We start from the raw sequence: 19,793 nt of genomic DNA, 5'->3' as shown, positions 1-19,793 counted from the left end.
ATTTGCTATGCAGGACATTTCTGTCCTTAGATATTTCCACCTCTGCAAAAAGACATTTTAGCCCTCTTATGTGAAATTGAGCAATTTTGACTATTGAGCAAGTCAACAAAAAATCCTCACCTGTATAAAAGGCTCTGTCTCTGATCCTAGGCTTGTCCCCCAGAAGAGCCTTACGTCCCTAAACTCGGTCCCAGAATCTGGAGTGTGCGACACAACACATGCTTCCTATTTTGTCTCTTTTTGAGGTCTTGTGGGGGCAAGTTATTTCACACTACTGTGACAGTCTGCAAGGGAGAGGGAAACTCCCTCTGCAGACTGCTCAAAGAAAACTCAGAAAAACAAACAGAACGGTACACAGCCTCTCCCTCCTCCATCTGGCCTTGGAACTCTTCAGTACAGCTGAAGGAGTGCGCTACCTTGTCTCCAACTGTTGGTTTTAGGAGTAGAGAGCTTTGTGGCAGGAAGTGTTACAGAACTGTAGACACTTTCAGCCCCCTGCCTAACTGGGCAAATGTTCAGGTGAACCAATGGCGTGCTGGTGAGAAACACTACTTAGGATAAAGAAAACTATCTCAGTAAACTTAGGTTCCTACCCATGCCCCTCTTAATATTCTCTCTGAGTTAGTATCAGAACAATTTAGAAATGTGTGAAATGCAAAGAAATAGCGCTGATTTGCTGTGGTTTTGCTGGACCTTCCAGAAATGAGCTATTATCAGATATTTAGGATGGCAGCTGTCAGCTCAGAATGTGCCTTGCTAAGGGATAGTCCCTGGTTACTGCCACAGCAGTGCTGCATCACAGAGGGAACTCCAACGCCTGTGGCTGCCCAGCCAGTACCTGGTGTTGCTCAGGCTCGACACCACGTAGCTCTGCCATTCCTTGCTCCTTAGATGCCTGTAATCTGGAGACTGGAAAAAATCAGACCATACGGCAGACTCACTTCAGGCAGAGACCATTTGCTGTGTGTTGTGGGCTTCAGAGATACTCAGAATTGTATTTAAAATAAATAAATAAATAAATAGAAGACCATCTGCAAGTACTCGGCTTGTATCCGCCTTCAGACAACAGCCCTGCTATTGAGCTAGATGGAGAATCTCTCCTTTTTACTGCAAGATTATTGTCAGAAGTGGCTTACAACTGTTCTCCCAGAAATAGATGGTAGTTCTGTGGGTAACAAAGAGAAAGTGCTTTCTGTCACGATTTTCTCATATAGGAGTTTATCTTTATATTCGCAATATTCTCAGAGCACTTATTCTCCGTTTCAAATTTGACATGACAAACTGTTTAAATGATCTGGTGACTTTTCACTTGCACACGCAAGATGGAAAAATCATAACAAACTCGATGCTAAAAGTGGAACATCAAATGCTGTTTGAGATTCTCTTGCAGCACAAAGTGGTGACTTCACCAGCAGGCTGCCCAGCCAGTGTTTGGATGCAGCTGTCACGGAGAGGGAATTTTACTCACCAAATGTCACCTGCAGTAAATACATCAGACATCAAAGCAGAACTGTATACCCAACAAAGAAACCCGGGAATGATATGGAAATGACAGCACAGAATCTCTTAGAAAGCCTTTTAATATTTTATATCCCTCTAAAATTGAGCACTGGAAGGGACCACTCTGAGTTTACTATGACCACAGTTTCTGTGGATGTGCATGTAAAAATTTCCGTGTTAGCAATGGTTCCAAGTAGCCAGCTTCAACTAACTTTGAGGTTTAAAGGAATTAAATATAATTTAGGTCCTTCAAATTCTGTGAAGGCAGGAAATCGTATTGGAAAGGGAGATTATGAATTTGTAAAAGTAAGGACAGGATGCTAAACTCATGCTTTGTTAGACATTGTGTCCACATTCAGTGTCTTCTCAGCTGGAGGAAGGCTTCTAGTGGAGCTGCTAACCCCTGTGAGGATCCTTGTCCAACAGGACACTTCTGAGGAACGTGACTTTGCCACCTACATGAGGACTGCAGCTGAATCAGCTTCAAAACCAGTGTCCCAGGTCTTCCAGGGAGAAATACAAGAACACATGTGACTGGTCTGCCTTGGCTAACCATGCTTCCTAACTTGTTTGTGCATGAGCAGCTTGGAAACACAGAGAACCAGTATTTCATCTGGGAGGCACTTGAAGATGGGATTGATGTAAAGAATACTGGGCAGAGATAGTTTCTGGACTCTTATCTGGAAAAAAGGAAAACCAATTCCTTGTTCTTTTTCAGCCTTTTACTGTTTCTTTTAGAAATCCACTGGGAATATGAAGCTGTCAGCAAACTAGTTCATTGAGGCACCTTGTATCTATGTTTCATTAACGGTGCCATAACTATTACAGAAAAGCACTGCACAGAGAGCTGACCCCAGTGCCATTCGGAGCACTAGAGCAGCAGAACGAGGGCTGTAAAATGTTGAAAAATGAAATTAGAACAGAAGACAAAGAAGCTCTCAAGGTAAACTTCATCTACGTAAACCTGAAATAATAAGTGCTAAGCCACTTCGGCTTCTGTTTCTAATTGTCAGAAAAAAGGCATGGACAATGCAGTTCAGGCACTGGCACATTTTAGGATGATATCTTCCTTGGCTGAGCCCACGGGTGCCCTGGAGAGGACGCCTACTTTCAGACTGCTCAGGTGAAGTGCAGCCTTCAAACGATGCTTTTGTGAGACCTTAGCAGGGTTAGGTGTCAGCTTACTGCTGTTGGCTGGATGATTAATTTTCACGTTAACCACTCAAAAATGAAGCAGAAATGCAAGACAATAAGGTAGTTGCGTTGTTTAATTTGTTTTATAGGACTAAATGTTGTCTTTCTGTCCAGATAAATCACTGGGTAGGCTTTAAGTGACCTCAGGTGGCTGAAATGAGCGAATTATTAATGGGAGTAACAGCTGTGCCTTTTAGGTTGGCCCACTAAGCACACAGGTGAGCACTCTGAAGTCCAGAGTTTCTGCCTGATTAACCGAGGGTTTGCTTTTCAGTTTTAAATGAACTAAGCAGAAACCAGTTATTAAAAGCCTTGCAAATTCTTTTCCAAGCATCCGGTACAAATCTTCCTATGTTTCCATTTAGGTGAAATCTAAACAGGAAAGGAGTAGATTTCTACTGGCACACAATGATGATATTCAAGGAGGAGGTGTAGCAAGCTGTGGGAACTAAGAAATTAAGAAAAATATTGCAGCGCTGTCAAGAGTAGGTGTAGGCATTTTGTACCTGCTAAACTAAAACGACGGGCCTAACAGTGAAAGCAATACACCGATGTAACGTTCAAGAGGAGGGGTGATTCAGGCACACGGTGAACTTTCCTCCGGACTATCCAGTTTCCCCGGTGCTAGAAGGAAGCTGAACACTTTGCAGTGCAAACAGAGTGGCAAATAAAGGATGCGTGAAGGTGGGATGCAGCTGAAGAAATCCTTCCGTTGAGCAGCTCCAGGAGGCGGGGCATATTTCGCTCGCCCCGCCCACTCCGGGCTGTTGCTCGGGATACCCGCGCCGCGAGGGTCGGGGTGCGGGGCGGTTGTCCCGCCGCAGCCGTTGCGTAGAGCGGGAGTTTTGAACGGCGGTGCCGCCGAGGAGGATACTGCGGCGTGGGGCGGGCGCTGCCATGGCGGCGGGCACGGAGCGGGTGAGGCGCGGGCACGGCGCCGGGACGCTGAGGGGGCGGGTCGGGTCGGGGCGGGTCGCCCTGCCCGTTGCGGGGCGTTATGCGCATTCCCGTGCTGCCGCGGGGGAGCCCGCTCCGCTGTGCGTTTGGGAGATTTGTGCGATGGGTTTCGGTTTTGTGATGTCCGGTGCTCCAGGAGTGACTCACGGTTCCTTAGGGGCTGCGCAGGGTTGGACCCGGTGCCATGCGGGTTTGAGCAGTGGGCCCAGGTGGATGTAATGAGCTGCTACTAATCCACGTGTAAGATCTTGCACCTGGGTCGCGGCAGCCCCCGCTATCAGTGCAAGCTGGGGGAGATGAGGATGGGGTACAGGGCTGCCGAAAATACAGTGGATGGTAAGCTGGATGTGAGCCAGCTATGTGCCCTCACAGCCCTGAATGCCAACCGTATCCTGGGCTGCATCCAGACAGCGTGGGCAGCAGGCGAGGGAGGTGATCCTGCCCCTCTGTGCTGTGAGACCCAACCTGGACTACTGAGTCCAGATGTGGAGCCCTCAGTACGTGCACGTCCCAAGTGTTTCTCTCAGGGCCAGAGATGCCTCTGTTCTGTGGCAGTGTCTGGTCATTGTGTTCTCCCGGTGCCTCTTAATTGTCTTAAACACAAATTCAGAGGAACATATATTTGTTCTGCTTTGCCTAATTACACAAGCTCAGGTTCTTTAGCATGTCAGGGGAAAAAAAAAAAAACCACCTCCTGTGTTACTTGAGGAAAATGGGAAACTGCGCTCATGTATGTAGGCTTAGCGACTTGCTGTCCTGAGGTGAGGGAGAAGAGATTTCTGTATGGCTCTAGGTCCCGTTTCAACAAGAATGAAGCTGTTATCTCTAGCAGAAGGGTTGGTAAATAGAACAAGAGGTCTATACTGCAAAAAGGTTCTGAGGTGGCTAGCAATACGGAGCGTTACAGCTTGGGCTGCGCTGTGCTGACTGTGTCTTCGGGACCAGGGTTAGCAAATGGGGGTGGTTTGGAAACAGAAATGTTCTGTGAGCAGATGGAAGAACAGCTGAAACATTAAGTCTCTTTAGATGATGGCATCAGGCCTTCAAAAGCAATAAAAGCTATTCCTGCAAAGATAGGAGAGAATGGCTGGTGGCTGTGCAGTGAGCTTCCACCTGCTGCTTGTGACTGCTATAAAGGGTTGCTTTCTCATGTCAAAGGCAGCTAATGACAGCAAGTCCCAATCAAATAGAAAATCTGCCTCACTCCTTTCACGGGTTCTGGATTTCTCTGGTACTTGAGTTGTTGAGAAATTAATTCCCTTCTATTTCTGTTCTGATTAGAGCCAGATGTCAATACTCTTCCAACTGGTAGAATACTGAACTTGACAATTCAAATTATTGTGCCAGTTTCAAGAAATCACTTATAGATCTGTCCCTGGAGCACTTGTTTTGACTTCAAATGTATAAACACTATACAGCTGAAAATAGAGGATGCTTTCAATTCTGGAGGTAGCTGAGACACTCTTCCTCAGTGTCAAAAAAGCCCCATCACTGATCTGCAACGTTTGCGCAAGCTCAGTACTACTGAGATAACAAGTCATTTTTCACATGCCAGAATATGTTGTGCTTCATCAGGGTATATCATGAGGAAATGGTTATTGTGTGGCCTCTAGCACACCTTTGGGAGGCAGTGAACAATCTATGGCCCTTCACCTGGTCAGTGTAGAACTGTTTGAAATTGCAAGTGAAGAGTAATGCAAATTTATAAACATTTCGTTTCTCTGTGAGGAAATGGGAAAAAAGTTGATTTCCAAGATGTTCTTATAGTGCATTAAAAATATTCACTCCTTCAGAAAAACAGCGATGCACATTTCTGGTGACTGATGGACAAGTCATACTTTGGAATGAATAATCATTGGGTGCGTGACTGTGCCATCAGGCAAGGCATGGTGCTTGTGTCATGTTAAGTTACAGCTATCCGATTCCTGGCTCACAACCTGAAGCAATCAAATGTTGGGATATTCTCCTTTTTTCACATCTAGTTGTTACCTGAATCATATGTCAACCAGAAGTAAAAAAAAAAGCAGGTTTTTCAACTCTATTCAAGGTAGCCAAAGAAGTAACAGGATAATGTTTCAGATGTAGAATATTTCCAATATTGGTCCTGAGTGTTATGATTATTTTGAGGTCACTGAAAAAAAAACCCCACCCAAAAACAACTTCTTCTATGAGCTTGAACAGTTAGGCCTCACAGTAACCACATGGGAGGACCACATACTGTGGCCCTGTAAATGACACGCTGAACCACATAGCTTTTTAGTAACTTTCAGATGCTGTGTTGAATTACTGTTAGCATGTGGTTTGAAATCTGCTTATGTAACGTGTATATCAAATCTGTGCTGGACAATATTCTCTTGTGTGTGTGAAGAGAGAATAGTTGGGTGCTCAGTAACTAATGTAATGGCTGTGTATAACTTAACTAGGGATTTCTATCCCAACTGTATAATAAATAGAGCTCCTTAAAAAGTCAGGTACTGTCAGTTGGATTTATATGTGGTCTTTGTTGTTTTGTATATCTAGGAATGCAGCATCCTGGAAAAGATTAACTTTGAAGTACGCATGCGGGAAGGCATCTGTAAACTGCTTACAGTGAGCACACAGAAAGACCAGCTTTTACAAGCAGTTAAAAACCTGATGGTTTGCAATGCTCGGATACATGCATACAGGACAGAGCTGCAGAACCAGAAAGAAGAGTCTGTGTCATGCAGAACTGGAGGATGGTGAGTAAAACTTCTAATTGAAACGGGGTGTTAGAAAGTGGGCTTTTTGTGTACGTGAATTGTCTTCCACCACGTGCACACACGTTGTTGTTGCCGTAACTCACTGCTTTATAAGAACATTCCAAGATCTTGCTTTTATTTTAGAAAATTACATACAAGTCATCATTTTCTGGGTGGATTTTATTATTGACATTAAACAAGTTCAACTTACGAAAATCAGCTAATATGATAGACGTATTTTCTTGATTACCTTTAGCATATAAAAAGGTGTCTAACCTGCTGTGAAGGAACCAGACAAAATCATCCCAATCAAAATACATTCATATCTATTTTTTGTTCTTTCTATTCATGAGGTCTCCTTAATGTCAGAATCATCGTGGTTAATTGGTTCCCTCTGCTGGCCACTTCGTTAACTACATTAGAAGAATAAGTGCAACTTCATGAATACCATGAAAAGTCAGTTTAGTTACTAATATCCTCATGTTATATTTCTTGAATGAACTACTGTATATGCTATTTATTTGCGTTAGAGTTTTTTTTCCCTGATGGAATAGATTTTCAAGGCAGTGTTATGAACTGTGGTGCAGAGACACAGTTGCTTTCAGGTTATTAATTTCATGAAATAACTGTACTGCAATTCAGCATAGAAACTCTTCAAGTACATACTTAGCTCCAGTAAATTGTATCAGGAGAATACCCTTTTTTATTTTTTATTTTTACTTTTTTGCTTTCAGAAATGTATTATTACAGAAATGTATTAAAGGGGAGAATTGCATCTTTTCTGATTGCCAACTATGATCATGACAGCTGATTTTGAAAACTAGCATTGTAATTTGTGTAATTATTCCAGTTGTATTGTGTTTTCTTATGTAGTGATGATCTTTATAGTGATTTGTCTTTTTTTACATTTTTAATAACCGAGTAATATGGAGTATGTGCTGATTTACACAATCCTTGGTCTTTGATGTCTATGACCACAGGACAGCACGTGTCTAGAACATGGCACAGATGCTTAGAATTATAGAATTGTTAAGCTTGAAAGAGACCTCTAAGGTCATCCATTCAGTCCAAGCATCCACCTACCACCAGTATTGCCCACTAAACTATGTCCCTTAGTACCACATCTACAAGTTTTTTGAATGCCTCCAGAGGTGGTGACTCCACCACCTCCCTGGGCAGCCTGTTACAGAGCCTGACCACTCTTTCAAAGAAGTTGTTTTTCTTATCCATCCTGAACCTCCCCTGGCACGGTTTGTGGCCATTCCCTCTTGTCCTGCCACTAGTTACCTGGGAGAAGAGGCTGACCCCTGTTTTGCAGCAGCCTCCCTTCAGGTAGCTTTGGAAGGCAATAAGGTTCCCTCTGATCCTCCTCCAGCCTGAGCAATCCCAGTGAAGTTTTCTTACAGTCATCGTACTGGAATTTTGTTAAAACTTAATCGAGATAAGATGATGATGTCTGCGAGAGAAAATTCTGGAAGTGCTTTGTGATTTCAACTGTATATTGTCCTTATGTATGTCTGTGATCTGTTATTTATGAAGAAGTCATGATACAGGTAGTGATTAGAACCTTATTCAGTTAGGCATTGTGAGCGGTGGCAGTTAGAAGGATTTCTGTTTGTCACTATTTATAGATTATTTTGATTGAACTTAAGGTTCAGGCTCTATCCACTTAGCAAACTGCTTGCCTACATTTAAAATCACAATACTAGCAATACAGCATTTTGAAATTGGGCTCTGTTAATAGAGGAGGAGGCATTTCCCTGTAACCTGCAATAGAACCAGTAAATGAAGTTGCTTGTTCATGTGTACGGAAAGAGAATAGTTGATAATATATTTGATTCTGTTGGAGCTGGGAAAGACATCAAAGATGAATCTACTTTTAATGCTCAGGTTAAATAAGCTTCGGAATAAAATCTTCCAGGAATTAAGAAAATTGATGGTGTACCTTCCTTCCGTATTATCTTAAAGAATCTTAATGACTCGTATCTTAAACCAGAGAGACCAAATTTAACTTTGAAGAAAATCCTTTGAAATAAGGTATTATATGGTATCCCTGATGTTTTTTAATGTTTAAAAGGCTGACTTACAGAGAACAAAATGTACAGATCTCAGACTTTCTTTTTTTTTTTTCCCCTATTTTGGCAGCTTGTCAGACCAAGGGAGAAAGGACTGGATGGCATGTAGAGCAAAAATTGCTCTGTCAGGTAAGTGGCTGGGTTGTCACTTAGCTGTAGCAGCCAGTTGACAGAATCACATGATTGTAGGGATTGGAAGGGACCTCAAGAGATCGTAGAGTCCAACTCCCTGCTTGTAGTAAAACAAACAAACAAAAAAAACTACACAAACACAATGATATTATTTTTAAAGTTACATTGTGATTCAGGGACATTAATCCCCTAGTGCTTGAAGGTATCTTACACTTTGAAGTTGCAGACTTGCTTAAAAAGATCATACCTCCCATTTCTATTTTTATGTCAGAGACTTTCACAGTGGGAAGCACTTTTTTATCATTAATCACTGAATATATTTCAAAGCTAAGTGTAAATAAGCTGTATTTGCTGAGCTGCCCTCCCCAGCCCCAAATTTGTACCAATCTAATGAACTAAGGGCAAAATTGTAGCTACTATGCAAGCATTTTTTAGATAGTGCTGGTGACTGCTACAGTAAATGTAGAGCAGTACAGCTTCAATGCAAATAAGGAACAAGAATGTTCACCAGTGAGTTTGGGTAGGTTGGTACATTGATTCCTAGCCTCTTTGCAGGCTTCTGCGCTGAGTTTATCACTTTATGTCTGCTCTGGTAGCTTGGCTACCAGTTCTGTTTGTGCTCCATGGCCTGCTGCATTGAAGATAGAACAATGTAAAAGGGCTCCCCTACTTCAGACTGTTTAAGTTAATTCTGAGTATTTTGACGTATCCTTAAGAAAGGTAACCTCTTGTTAGTGAGTGATGATCACATGATACAATGATGTTTTCTGCCAGCGCAGCTGTTTGCAGAGTGTAGATCTATCTGTCTTCCGTATGGTAGTGGAATGAAAGCATCTGTCTGCCTTTCTGTGCTGAGGTTCTACCTGTCAGTGGATTTATAGAGTTAGCTGCTGTGAAGGCTTTTGAGAAAATACACTTATGCTATCTTCAGAACACTGGAATTGCATAGTTGTTTGGAAATGGAATATTTAGCTAGTTTTGATGGTACAAGAGGTTACTTGCCATTATCTGTGATCTTTTGATTATTTTATTGTGTTACTGATATGGTGGTCCTCAAATTGGAGGTTACAGCATGGATCGTGGTGAGTATCAGCTACCTTTTTCTGAGCTCCAGTCTGTGAGTGGTGGGATGCTGCCATGTCTCACCCCTCTTTATGTGCCAGGGACCCTGGTCAGGTGCAGCTTACAGAAGAAAGGCCTAAGTGGTTTCTGCTTAGAGATTTATGCCTTTTAAAGATCATCAGTTAGCTCCTTGTTTTCCACTCTGTGTCTGGAAAGCAGAGAACTGAGGTATGTGAGAAGGAATTGTGCATTTGGCAAGGGCAGGAGCCTCTGGGCAAGATTCACAGTTGGGAGATCCTGGCACGACACATGTGCCTCCCTCCTTCCCCTTTACACTGTCCTATGACCCACTGTTCGTGTCTGGTGAGTATGCCATATCAGATCCTGCCTGCTTCAACAGCTGCAGTGTGTTCACATCTGTAATGTGCCATAATTCATCATGCCTTGTCCTTCCCATTATTTGTGCAGGAAGTTGAACGTACTGCACTTCTTCTCTGTTGTATAGTGGCTCTCCATGGATTTGCAATTGGAGCTGCCCAGCACGTTCAGAAAGCACGTGTGCATGTTCTTGTGCCTACCTTACTGAGAGTGCAGTTGTGAGCACAGACAGCTTGAACTGCAAGGTTTTGAGACTGTATTGGATGGGAGAGGTTGGATGTGAGGAGTTAATGGTAATAATATGTCTGAGCACAGACTTTGAGAGCTGAAGGTAGAGGAAAGATTTTATTCTAGGGGAAAGTAATTTACCTACATGTTTTATTGTTGCATGGTTAGTATAGGTCAGAAGCTTAGGCTATTACCAAAACTAAGAGTGATCACATGGCCAACACCAAAAGTTCAGGAGCAGCTTTGCCGGAGCACCGAGGAGCGTACTCCTGCAGGAAGCAGCTATCAGTACTCGGTTGCTAAGTGGGAATGCATTCCCAAAGACTAAAATTCTCATTCCCCGTGTCTGTGAATAAATTATGACGTTACTGTCTTTCACCAATCATTTACTTTGTCAAAAAGCATAATCATAATTAAAGTTATTCCAGTGAAGTCAGAAGGAATCATTGTCTTTAAGAGTGATTAACTGTAGTGCTTGAATGTATCAAATTTTAAACCAGGGGCTTTACAGCTAATTTTAACTTAAATTAACAAGTGTGGAAATTGATTGTTGTTTTTGATAGACTGCAATTCCTTCTAGGACTGGAAAAGGTGCAAACTGATTTACAAGTGCTTGTAGGTGCGATCGTCTGCCTACGTGCTTTGATGATTTTTTCACTAAGGTGTAGAGATTTCAGTTAGAGCAGTAGAGTAAACATTACTTTTTACGCCACATTCAGTATTACACTAATTGTTAACAAGAACTGTCAAGTGCCTTAACATCCTCATTTGAGGTTTGCTATAAACAGGGGTGCAAAAAGGTTCTTGCTGCAGTTATTTACTGTTACATTTATGCAAATTTAAGGCCATTTATCTTTTAGGAAAGAAGAATTCAGTACTTCTTCTGTGACGTATATTCATATATATATTTATTATATCTGCATATATATATTTAGAGTTTGAAAGACTTAAAAAGGAAAGCATTTTTTATCTGTTTCCCCAGTCTAAAAATATTTAAAGGCTTAAAAAAATGCTTGCTATGCAAATGCATCTTTAGAAAGGCAGTGTGAGAACAGGGTGATGTGTGGGTTTTGTTTTTTTGGGGGGTTTGTTTTTAGGAAGCTGTGTCCATCTGATGCTACATACTAATAGTTGAAAATTCATTAGAGTTCATGAGCATTTTTAAAATCAGATGAGTTTGCAAGTTTCAGAATTTTAACTTAATCTGTAATGAGATGTTCAAAATAGAATCAAAATTAGCTTAAATTAAATCATTTTATTTAAAATAACTTCTCAAATAGAAGGACTATATTTATGTAGCTTTGCTGAAGTGAACGAGGTGAGTGCATAAAACCCTGCAGGAAAACCTGACAAATAATCTGTTGCCAAAATAGCACTGCTGTTTTGCATACTCTATGTGGATTTTTCCATTTGCCTTCTGTGAAGATAAACACAGGAGTCAGCAAAGCTCCCGCATAACAATATTGAAGATTTTATCAACGGGCAGCTGAGGTATTGCTGTTCACTGCTGCCATCCTGTGTCACTTCATATATTGCATGTGCTTTCATACAGCACTGTGTATCTGAGAAACCAGTTGTGTATTTATCGAGCCCTCACTGCTTTTATCTGTCAAGAAGGGACCAGTAAGGAACTTTGCCTAAACTTGTGCCATCAAAGCTGGAGAAAAATATAACTCAGTATTGTATAGGATGTGTAGATAAATTGGAAAGTCTGTTGAAGAAGATACTTTCCTAACACTAAAATGCCAGGTGACTTACATTAATGGTTCTGTAATTGCATCTCTACTACAGTCCTGATGTAGAAAGATATTTTTAATTAAGCAGACAAACTAACTACAGTCGTCTTATGTCAACTACGACAAGTCTGACTAGAAGCATGATTAACAAATAATACTTTCTCTGTGGTTAGCAAAACAAGACTCGAGTGATTGCAATACAAGTATCTTGATCTTTCAATTAAAACAGGAAGCTTTTCTTCTTGCTGTCGAGTGAGTGGTTTCCAGAAGCAGCCACACAGTCTCAGCCCATGTCTTTACAAAATCATGGGCTAAAATACCTCTCAGAGTTATGTCACACAGACACTCTGAAATGTTACTTTTGGGTACTTTCAAATGAGATTTAAAGTAGTTATTCCAGCACAATTTATGAAAGAAAATGACACTTCACACAGAACTAATGGATGGATTTGACATTGATATTACAACTGCAATAGTTCTACTGTTCATTGGGTAGATGGCCCTATTGCCTCCAGAACAACATGAAAAGAAAAAAAGAAAACTTGATATTTAATTTTGAACCCTGTTGTAAGGTATTGTTATAATTTAATTTCCCTTTCTGTTTTTCTCCTTTAGATATTCGAATACCATTAATGTGGAAAGACTCTGATCACTTCGGCAATAAAGAAAGTATGTAAGATCTAATGACTTGCTATGATAAGCAATTAGTTAAGCCTGCAAATTGGAAACTGGATGGAGAACTCCATACTGACCTAAATCTTTTTTTTTTTTTTGATCTTTCAGTAGATCTGTGTTTTACTCTGTTGCGTGGTAGCTCTTAACTTGAAGTTGTTGATTGTAGCAAGTTGAGAAAGTTCAAAGTCATATGGCTGTAAGTTTAAAATCTAGCCTTTCCAGAGGTGAACCTCCAGAGGATAACGTTGTTAACTAACTAGCTGAGAAACTTCCAATTAAACATGATGTTCTGTGTCTCGTCTGTGCTCTGGAGAGCAATATTGGAGGCTGTTTCTAGTGAGAAATTTAAAGGAAAGTTCTCTATTGCTTTTGAGTGGATTATTGGATAGTCTTCAAGTACATGCATTTTGCTGTGTCATGGAGATTAACCCTAAATCTGTTCCAGCTGTCACCTGGCATTGATTTCAGTTTGATTTTCAATAGGGTCAGAGGGGCTAAGGCTGGCAAAATGGTCTAATCCTATATATACATTCATAAAATGATACAGACTTTGGATCAATTCTCTTTTTACCTTAAATCAGTTTTATTAATGAAAATTACATTTCTACTCACATTTCTGATGTTGTTAGCACAAACTGCCACAGGTTATCTTGCAGGATAAAAAAAAGTTGAGTGGAGGTATGTGAATGCTGAACCTATGCTTTGAAATTTCAATTGTAAAATCCTAAAATGTGGAATTTTTGGTGGGAATAATTTGAGGGCAGTTCCTTAGAGGCTTGAATTGCCATTTCTTCTATGTTGTTTACTGTAAGCATTTAGTATTGTGATGTGTAATGTGTTAATACGTTTCTTTGGCTCTCTCCAGAATCACAGCGCTATGCAATGTTTTGTTTGTTCAGAATGGGAGCTGAAATTTTTGATACAGAGGTGGCAATTGTGGATAAAGCAGTGACAGATGTCTGTTTTGAAAACGTAACCATATTGTGAGTATAACTTATCTGTGTTAAATGAAGTACGAATATCCCTGTTTTCTTTTGAAAGTGGATGTGATTATGAATATGACTGGCTGAGGTCCTCTAAATTTTTCTGTCGATTTCAGTGGTTGATGGATCCCCGTGTCTGGAAGGCAGGTGTTTATTTTTTATGTACATGATGATCATAGTGGTAGATATGCCATTTGAACTTCATTTCTTTCAGGTTTTTTTTTTTTTTTTTGCCATGTTGAAACATTTTTTATTTAAAGAGATCAACTAGTAACTCAAGGACAAAATTGCATCAATACTAAAAACTGGAAGCACAATAGAAGTGCACTTCTGTAGGCATGGTGTTACACCCAATGTTATAACTATTCATCTGTACTATGGTCTCTTTTGGTGTTCCCTAGAGTCACTGTTCTCTTGATATCAAACACTCATTTTCTACACCTCGTGGTCTGTTACGCTCATAGGAGTATATGCTGCAGCTACAACCCTCATAGTTGAAGAATACTAGACAAGAAATTATTCACTTATCTTTAACTATAACCTAGAAAAGAATAGAAAGGTGTTCACATATACTTTTCTGTTGCTTTATAAATTTTTAAGAGTCTTGAGAGAGGTTTTGTTTCTGTGAGGGTTGTGTTGGTTGTTTTTTTATGTGCGTGTATGTGTGTGCTGCTTTATTTTTTTATATTAGCAATTTAGATTCAGTCTCCTGAGGAAGACTGACTGGAAATCTAGAACTACTGAAAACTTTAAATCAAGAACATAAAAAGTGAGTAGTTGAGGAAGCATGGATCTGTAAATCAAGCTTCCTTTTTTAACACTTGCTCAAGTTTAGAGTGAGGACAGGGATTTAACTCTGCTTCTTGAAAGATGCATCTGTTCTTGAGAATTTATCATTATGATTTTCTGTAAAGTACTGCAGAAAAAGCACTCCAATTCCCTTGTGTGCCCAGAGATAAAGAACAAATTCCTTAACAGGCTTTGGGATAATTTCCTTATGAATATGTAGTGAAGCAGTTGTACCAGAAAGATGAGGTTAGGCTTCTGGTTTGATGACTCAGCTCGAGAACACGAGAGCTGGTAGAACTGAAAAGAAACAGGGTGCGGGCAGAAGAACACAGCAGCAGATAGACAGTAGGAATGACAAATCTATTGCTTGAGTGAGGTAGAATTTTTTTCTACTAAGACAAAGGGGAGGGCGTAACAGTTCCATCTGATTTGGGATCATAGGCATGTTTTGTATCTGCGTAACAGTAGAGGGCAGATTGAAGTGTGCTTATATGTCTTGCCTGTGTATTTCCATAACATGAGTGGTGTGGGTTTTTTTCTTTAGGTTTTAACCTAAACACTGAATTTCCTGTTTGCAATTGTTTATGGTTTAACTATGACATCCATCTCGCGACTTCAACTCTGAGTTACCGCTGTGTACTCTAATCTTTAATTTTACTTTAATGTATGTCTTTTCCTGAATCTGATGTAATTCCTTTCCTCGATTAGCAATATGTGTTATTTAATAAATATATTGTAGCAACAGTATATTAGCCTTGGCTAATATTCGATTCACTAACAAACACTCTGAAACTTTCTCCCCACCCCCTTCAGTGATGATGCAGGACCAGATTTCCAGGTGAAGGTTGAAGTGTATAGCTGCTGTGCGGAAGAGTCTTTATTCATAGCAAACACCCCTAAGAAACTAGTGAAGAAGCTGAAAACATCCCTCAGCAAAACTACAGGGAGGAAACTCAAAGCTGCACTGGAAGATGACGGCACCGACTCCATTTTGCTCTCTCACCCAGACATCCCGTAAGATATCCACATGGGTATTCTGGTTTTATTATGATTTTTAATAGAAATAGACCAACTATGTTGTCAATATTTGGAAAAGTGCCAAGAATGTGATTATTTACATACTTAACCAGGTGGAAAAGAATTTACATTTTAAATAGGAAATGAGAAAGTAGGTGTGAATTCCAGCTACGTAGCTCAGCCTTGGGGCCCAGTTCTGATCTTTAAATACATGAGTAGACTTTATCTTTCTTCTACACGGCTGGTAGATCCACTGTTATTTGCAAACTCAGGAACGCTTCAGTTTGAGGAGATCAAACTTGTGTGATGTGCCTGCATCCCTCCACCTACCTCTCCTCTTCCCTTTTCCCCTTTCCCATTTACTTCTCCCCTTTATTGTTTTGGCACCTAGGCAATTTTGTGCTTTCTTTGCAGAATGGTAGACATTTATAAAAGGTGCAGGTTTGGCAAAGTGACAAACAGTGGTGCTGGGCTGGGGAAGCCTCTCGTAGCCTTTCCCCTGATGAAGCTGATAGGGCCGTTGTGCTGTGCTGCTGTGCATGTGAGGACCTTTCCTTTTGCTGGCTTTTCAGCAAGTCTCTGGACTGGCTGGGGCATTTTACAATTACTTGCTGCTTAACGGGAGCTTAATTGGCTCCAGCACAGAACATTTTGGAATGACTTATGATTTTCCACATTCATAGAAATAAATGCTTTTCTCAGTAATTCACCTATGTTTCCTTTAAAAAATGGTCTTAAGTCTTTCATGTATTTTTAATGAAGTGAACTGCCTACTGGTATTTCCCAGCTACTTTAATTTCATTGTGATTTAAGTGGTCCGAGTACCTAAATTGTAACTGCTTTTAAATTGATTTTTTTTAGTCTTTATTTTTTTTAGAAAGTAAATGTTCCGAGATATTGCTTTCTTTTTTTTTTTTCTTTTTGCTGGACAGCAGAAAATCCATGTCTAATTTTTGCCACGTTTTGAGGAAAGTCTTTTTTGTATGTCTATTTGCCTGGATTATAGGAGGAAATATTAAATCACGGTTTACCTTTGTCAAGCTAATATTTCTATATACTAATGTTAGAGTTTCAATGAAAAACACACATCCAAGATGTCTTAGCCACAGAGCAAAGCCATTTCATTGCTAACTCTGCAGTACATTCCACCTAATGACAATGTTTTTCAGCATGCATCGTGGAGGTGCTTTCCTGAGCTCTGGCTGGCTGTTGACATGCTGCCATTAGGTACAGTTTGCTTCAGATATAAATGCAGGCTTACTTGTTGGCCTTGCTCACCTGAATATAGGTAATTCATTTTTTTAGGAAGAAGAATCTGTAGACAGTCCTCACTGTTGTCCCCTCACTTGGGTTTTGTTTCAGGTTTCTCAGCTGTAATTATTTGTATTTTACTTGCTTCCGTCTTGAAGTTAGATGTTTTTTTTTTCCCTGTACCTTAAATCATCATCTCAGCATGGCTATTAAGTTTATTAACAAAACTGAATTACTGTGATGTGTTCACTGATGGCTTTTCTAGGTGATTAAAAAGATTATTGGGAAGGAATGTCTTGCTATAGGCTGAAAATAAGCTGTGTGGGTATTTTTTATTATTATTTTTAATATAGCCTCCCTTTTGAGATTTAGATTATTAAGACCTTGGTATGTAGCCCTTAGAGGTGAGGATATTTCATCTTTAAAGTGAATAAAGAAGTATACCAGTCCAGCCTGTGAAATAAATGCACAACAATAAAAAAGGAACTCGCTGTATTTTATGAGCACTTTTCTGCAGCAGATTTCGTTTGTATTGGCCCTTTTCCTATCAGAGCACACGTGGGATGAAGTTGTCCCTTTTCCAGATATTGTATGATCCTCATGTGCCAAAGCTCTTACCTTAGAAGTTAGGAGGCTCCCTGTCAGCCTCGTAACATCATAAAAGCTTGATGACAAGCTGTTCTGAATGGCTGCTTTATTTGTTAATATCAGCTACATTGATGTCTTAGTTATCCTTTTTCATTTTTATGCAGTCTTTTGCCCACTTCATTTTTCTGTTGTCATTACTATGATTGCATTTTTGTAGGAGAAAGATAGTGCAGGTATAGTACTGAATTCCAGAAGTCGCACTTGGAGACGTGCACGTTCTGTTAGCTGGCAGTACTGGTCTATGTGGGGACTTGTTGCTGTTGCTTTCCGTGGATTTGCCCTCCACTGAGCTGGAGATACGGCTTCTGTATCCTGTGTTCGGAAATTCATGTTGATGTTTTGGTAGAAGTACATATTCTAATCTAACAGCCTCGTTTCTGAAGCTGGCTTCTCTTTTAGGACCTGATGATTACTTTTGTTTTCATCGTTTATTATGCAAGATGCAATTGGAGGCTAAGGTATTAGGCATTTTTTTTGACTTGCACAACCTCCACTCTGTGCATCTGGATGAATGAAATAAGAGAATTTTCTAACATTAATATTCAGGAGCAGGTTCTGCCATCTGAGCTGTATTAATCCAGTATGCACTGATAGGAGGGGTGAGATAATTATGCCTTGCCCCCAGTGTCTGTTTCAACATCAGTTTCTTTACCATGCTGTATGGGATGCAGTGGGCAGTGTTCTTTGCTACACAGGGAAGCTGCCATTTAAGGCAGTCAGCTAATTCTGTCACGTGTTTGGGCAAAACATGCTCAATAATCCTGATTAGCTTGTTAAATATAAAATACAGTTGTAGATAACTTCTCTAAGTTATATTGAAGTTGGCTGAAAGGGATGACTGTTCTGTTTTAGAAAGAAAATATTACTGGGGAAGCATATTTTCAAAGTGAAGTAGCTGTTTTCTTGGCAAGGTTGTTGTGGTAATTAGTCATACTTTAGAAAAATGTCTAAATCAGCACAGAAGTTTTATCTGTGAGAAGAAACTGAACTACTTTGTGCCATTTAAATAGAGTGCTAATGCTTAACCGAATAGGAAAACATAATCAGTGGGGAATCTTTTGTTAGGGAATCGTCTACAGGGAATATATACAAGTGTTGATGAGGTTTTGTTCAGATTCCCCTCTAAATGTTTTATAGTGGTGGTTCTTTGCCCCAAGTGCTGTATCGTATTTAGTTTTCTACTTATTGCTTTGAATTAGATGTGTAACAGACCTCCCTGCTAATCTTTTGTCTCCTCTCTTTCATTAGGGTTAGGGCTGGGCGGGCATCTGCCTGCTTCCTCTGCAAGGGTTTTAAAACTGTGCCCTCTCTGCCATTAGGAAAATTAACACTTGGAAAGTATGACTATTTATTTTCTAGTGATGTCAATCCAGCAGTGTCTTACCATCTCTTATACCACTAAGCTATCTTATGCTGCACAGAAGCCCTTCAGAGGACTATGCTCGATTCTGTTAGAGAAAGCAACTAGTGATTCTAAGTGGTTTGTTTTTGTGTGAACTCTGTTTAAACTGCCATTAGCCAGGTGGAGTTCTTACTGCATTGCTAGACTGTAAATCTGTTACTTTGTCTTAAGAGTATTTGGGGAAAAAGGTTAAACACGTACCAAATTTAAACTTGTTTATTCCAAGAACTGCGTTCCCCATTCACTGCGCTGAATTGCAAATGTGATTTTTTTTTTCCCAGTTTTTTTCCCCCTAGGCAAAATGTAAACCAAAGATATAACACTGTGATACCTGTACGCACAATAAGTGAAAGAGTCTTTTGTGCTACAGAACTGGCTGTAGGATTTCTGCACAGATTTCTTTTTCTACGTGCAAAGAAACAAACTACTGGATACTATCCTGTATGTGTGTGTGTATAACTGACTTTTCATGAAGTCTACGCAGTCAAAGCAAAAGATCAGAGCAACCTGGGAAAGCACTGTGAAGATTTTAATTTTGTAACTTGTGTTTTCAGTTAGTTTGTCGTTTGTTGCCTAAGTATACATTTTTGAACTCATTTTTCAGTTAGGTCTAGGAATAAAAGCTGCAAACCTATTAGAAGTTACTTAGTGTCTAAGTAGCGAAGCGAGATCCTTTTAGTGTCCTTGGGCTGCAGGAGGCTGGGGAAGCACAGTGCTTATGCCTGGGTTTGCCAGCTGCAGAAAGATAGCTGGACGGCCTGAGCTGGTGGGACTGCATGGCATTGGCCTGGAAGTCATGGGATGGGAGGGAACTGGAGGTGCTGTGCAGGGTGGAGGCAGGAGGTGAGGGTGTCGGGATCAGCTAAGCATGCTGAGGGGCTTACCAAGATCTGTGGGAAGGGGCTGGGGCTGGCAGCCCGTGGCCACTGACAGGTGTTACCTTGCATCTTGGCATGTCCCTATATAATCTCAGGCATCCCTGGGCTCTGTCCTGCTTTGTGTTGCTTGGGAAGTAATTGAAGTGACTTAAAATGTGTCTTTTCTTT

The 19,793-nt window shown here is 40.5% G+C and overlaps 1 protein-coding gene across 1 annotated transcript in view; it reads left to right on the top strand.

Moving 5' to 3' along the window:
• Nucleotides 1-2,522: 2,522 nt before the first annotated feature.
• The window catches only part of RTKN2 (rhotekin 2), a 30,073-nt gene continuing 12,802 nt past the window's right edge, over nt 2,523-19,793 (top strand). The window contains 7 exon segments of the mRNA XM_065746675.1: nt 2,523-2,623; nt 3,564-3,612; nt 6,172-6,371; nt 8,517-8,575; nt 12,598-12,651; nt 13,523-13,640; nt 15,243-15,443. Coding sequence (XP_065602747.1) covers nt 2,523-2,623; nt 3,564-3,612; nt 6,172-6,371; nt 8,517-8,575; nt 12,598-12,651; nt 13,523-13,640; nt 15,243-15,443 — 782 coding nt within the window.

This window comes from Cyrtonyx montezumae, unplaced genomic scaffold (assembly GCF_038088225.1).
Source record: "Cyrtonyx montezumae isolate F1298 unplaced genomic scaffold, pur_monq_1.0 scaffold_4, whole genome shotgun sequence".
Lineage (NCBI taxonomy): Eukaryota > Metazoa > Chordata > Aves > Galliformes > Odontophoridae > Cyrtonyx > Cyrtonyx montezumae.
Note: the sequence above shows the minus strand (reverse complement) of the source record. Positions and strands in the feature narration are given on the sequence as shown.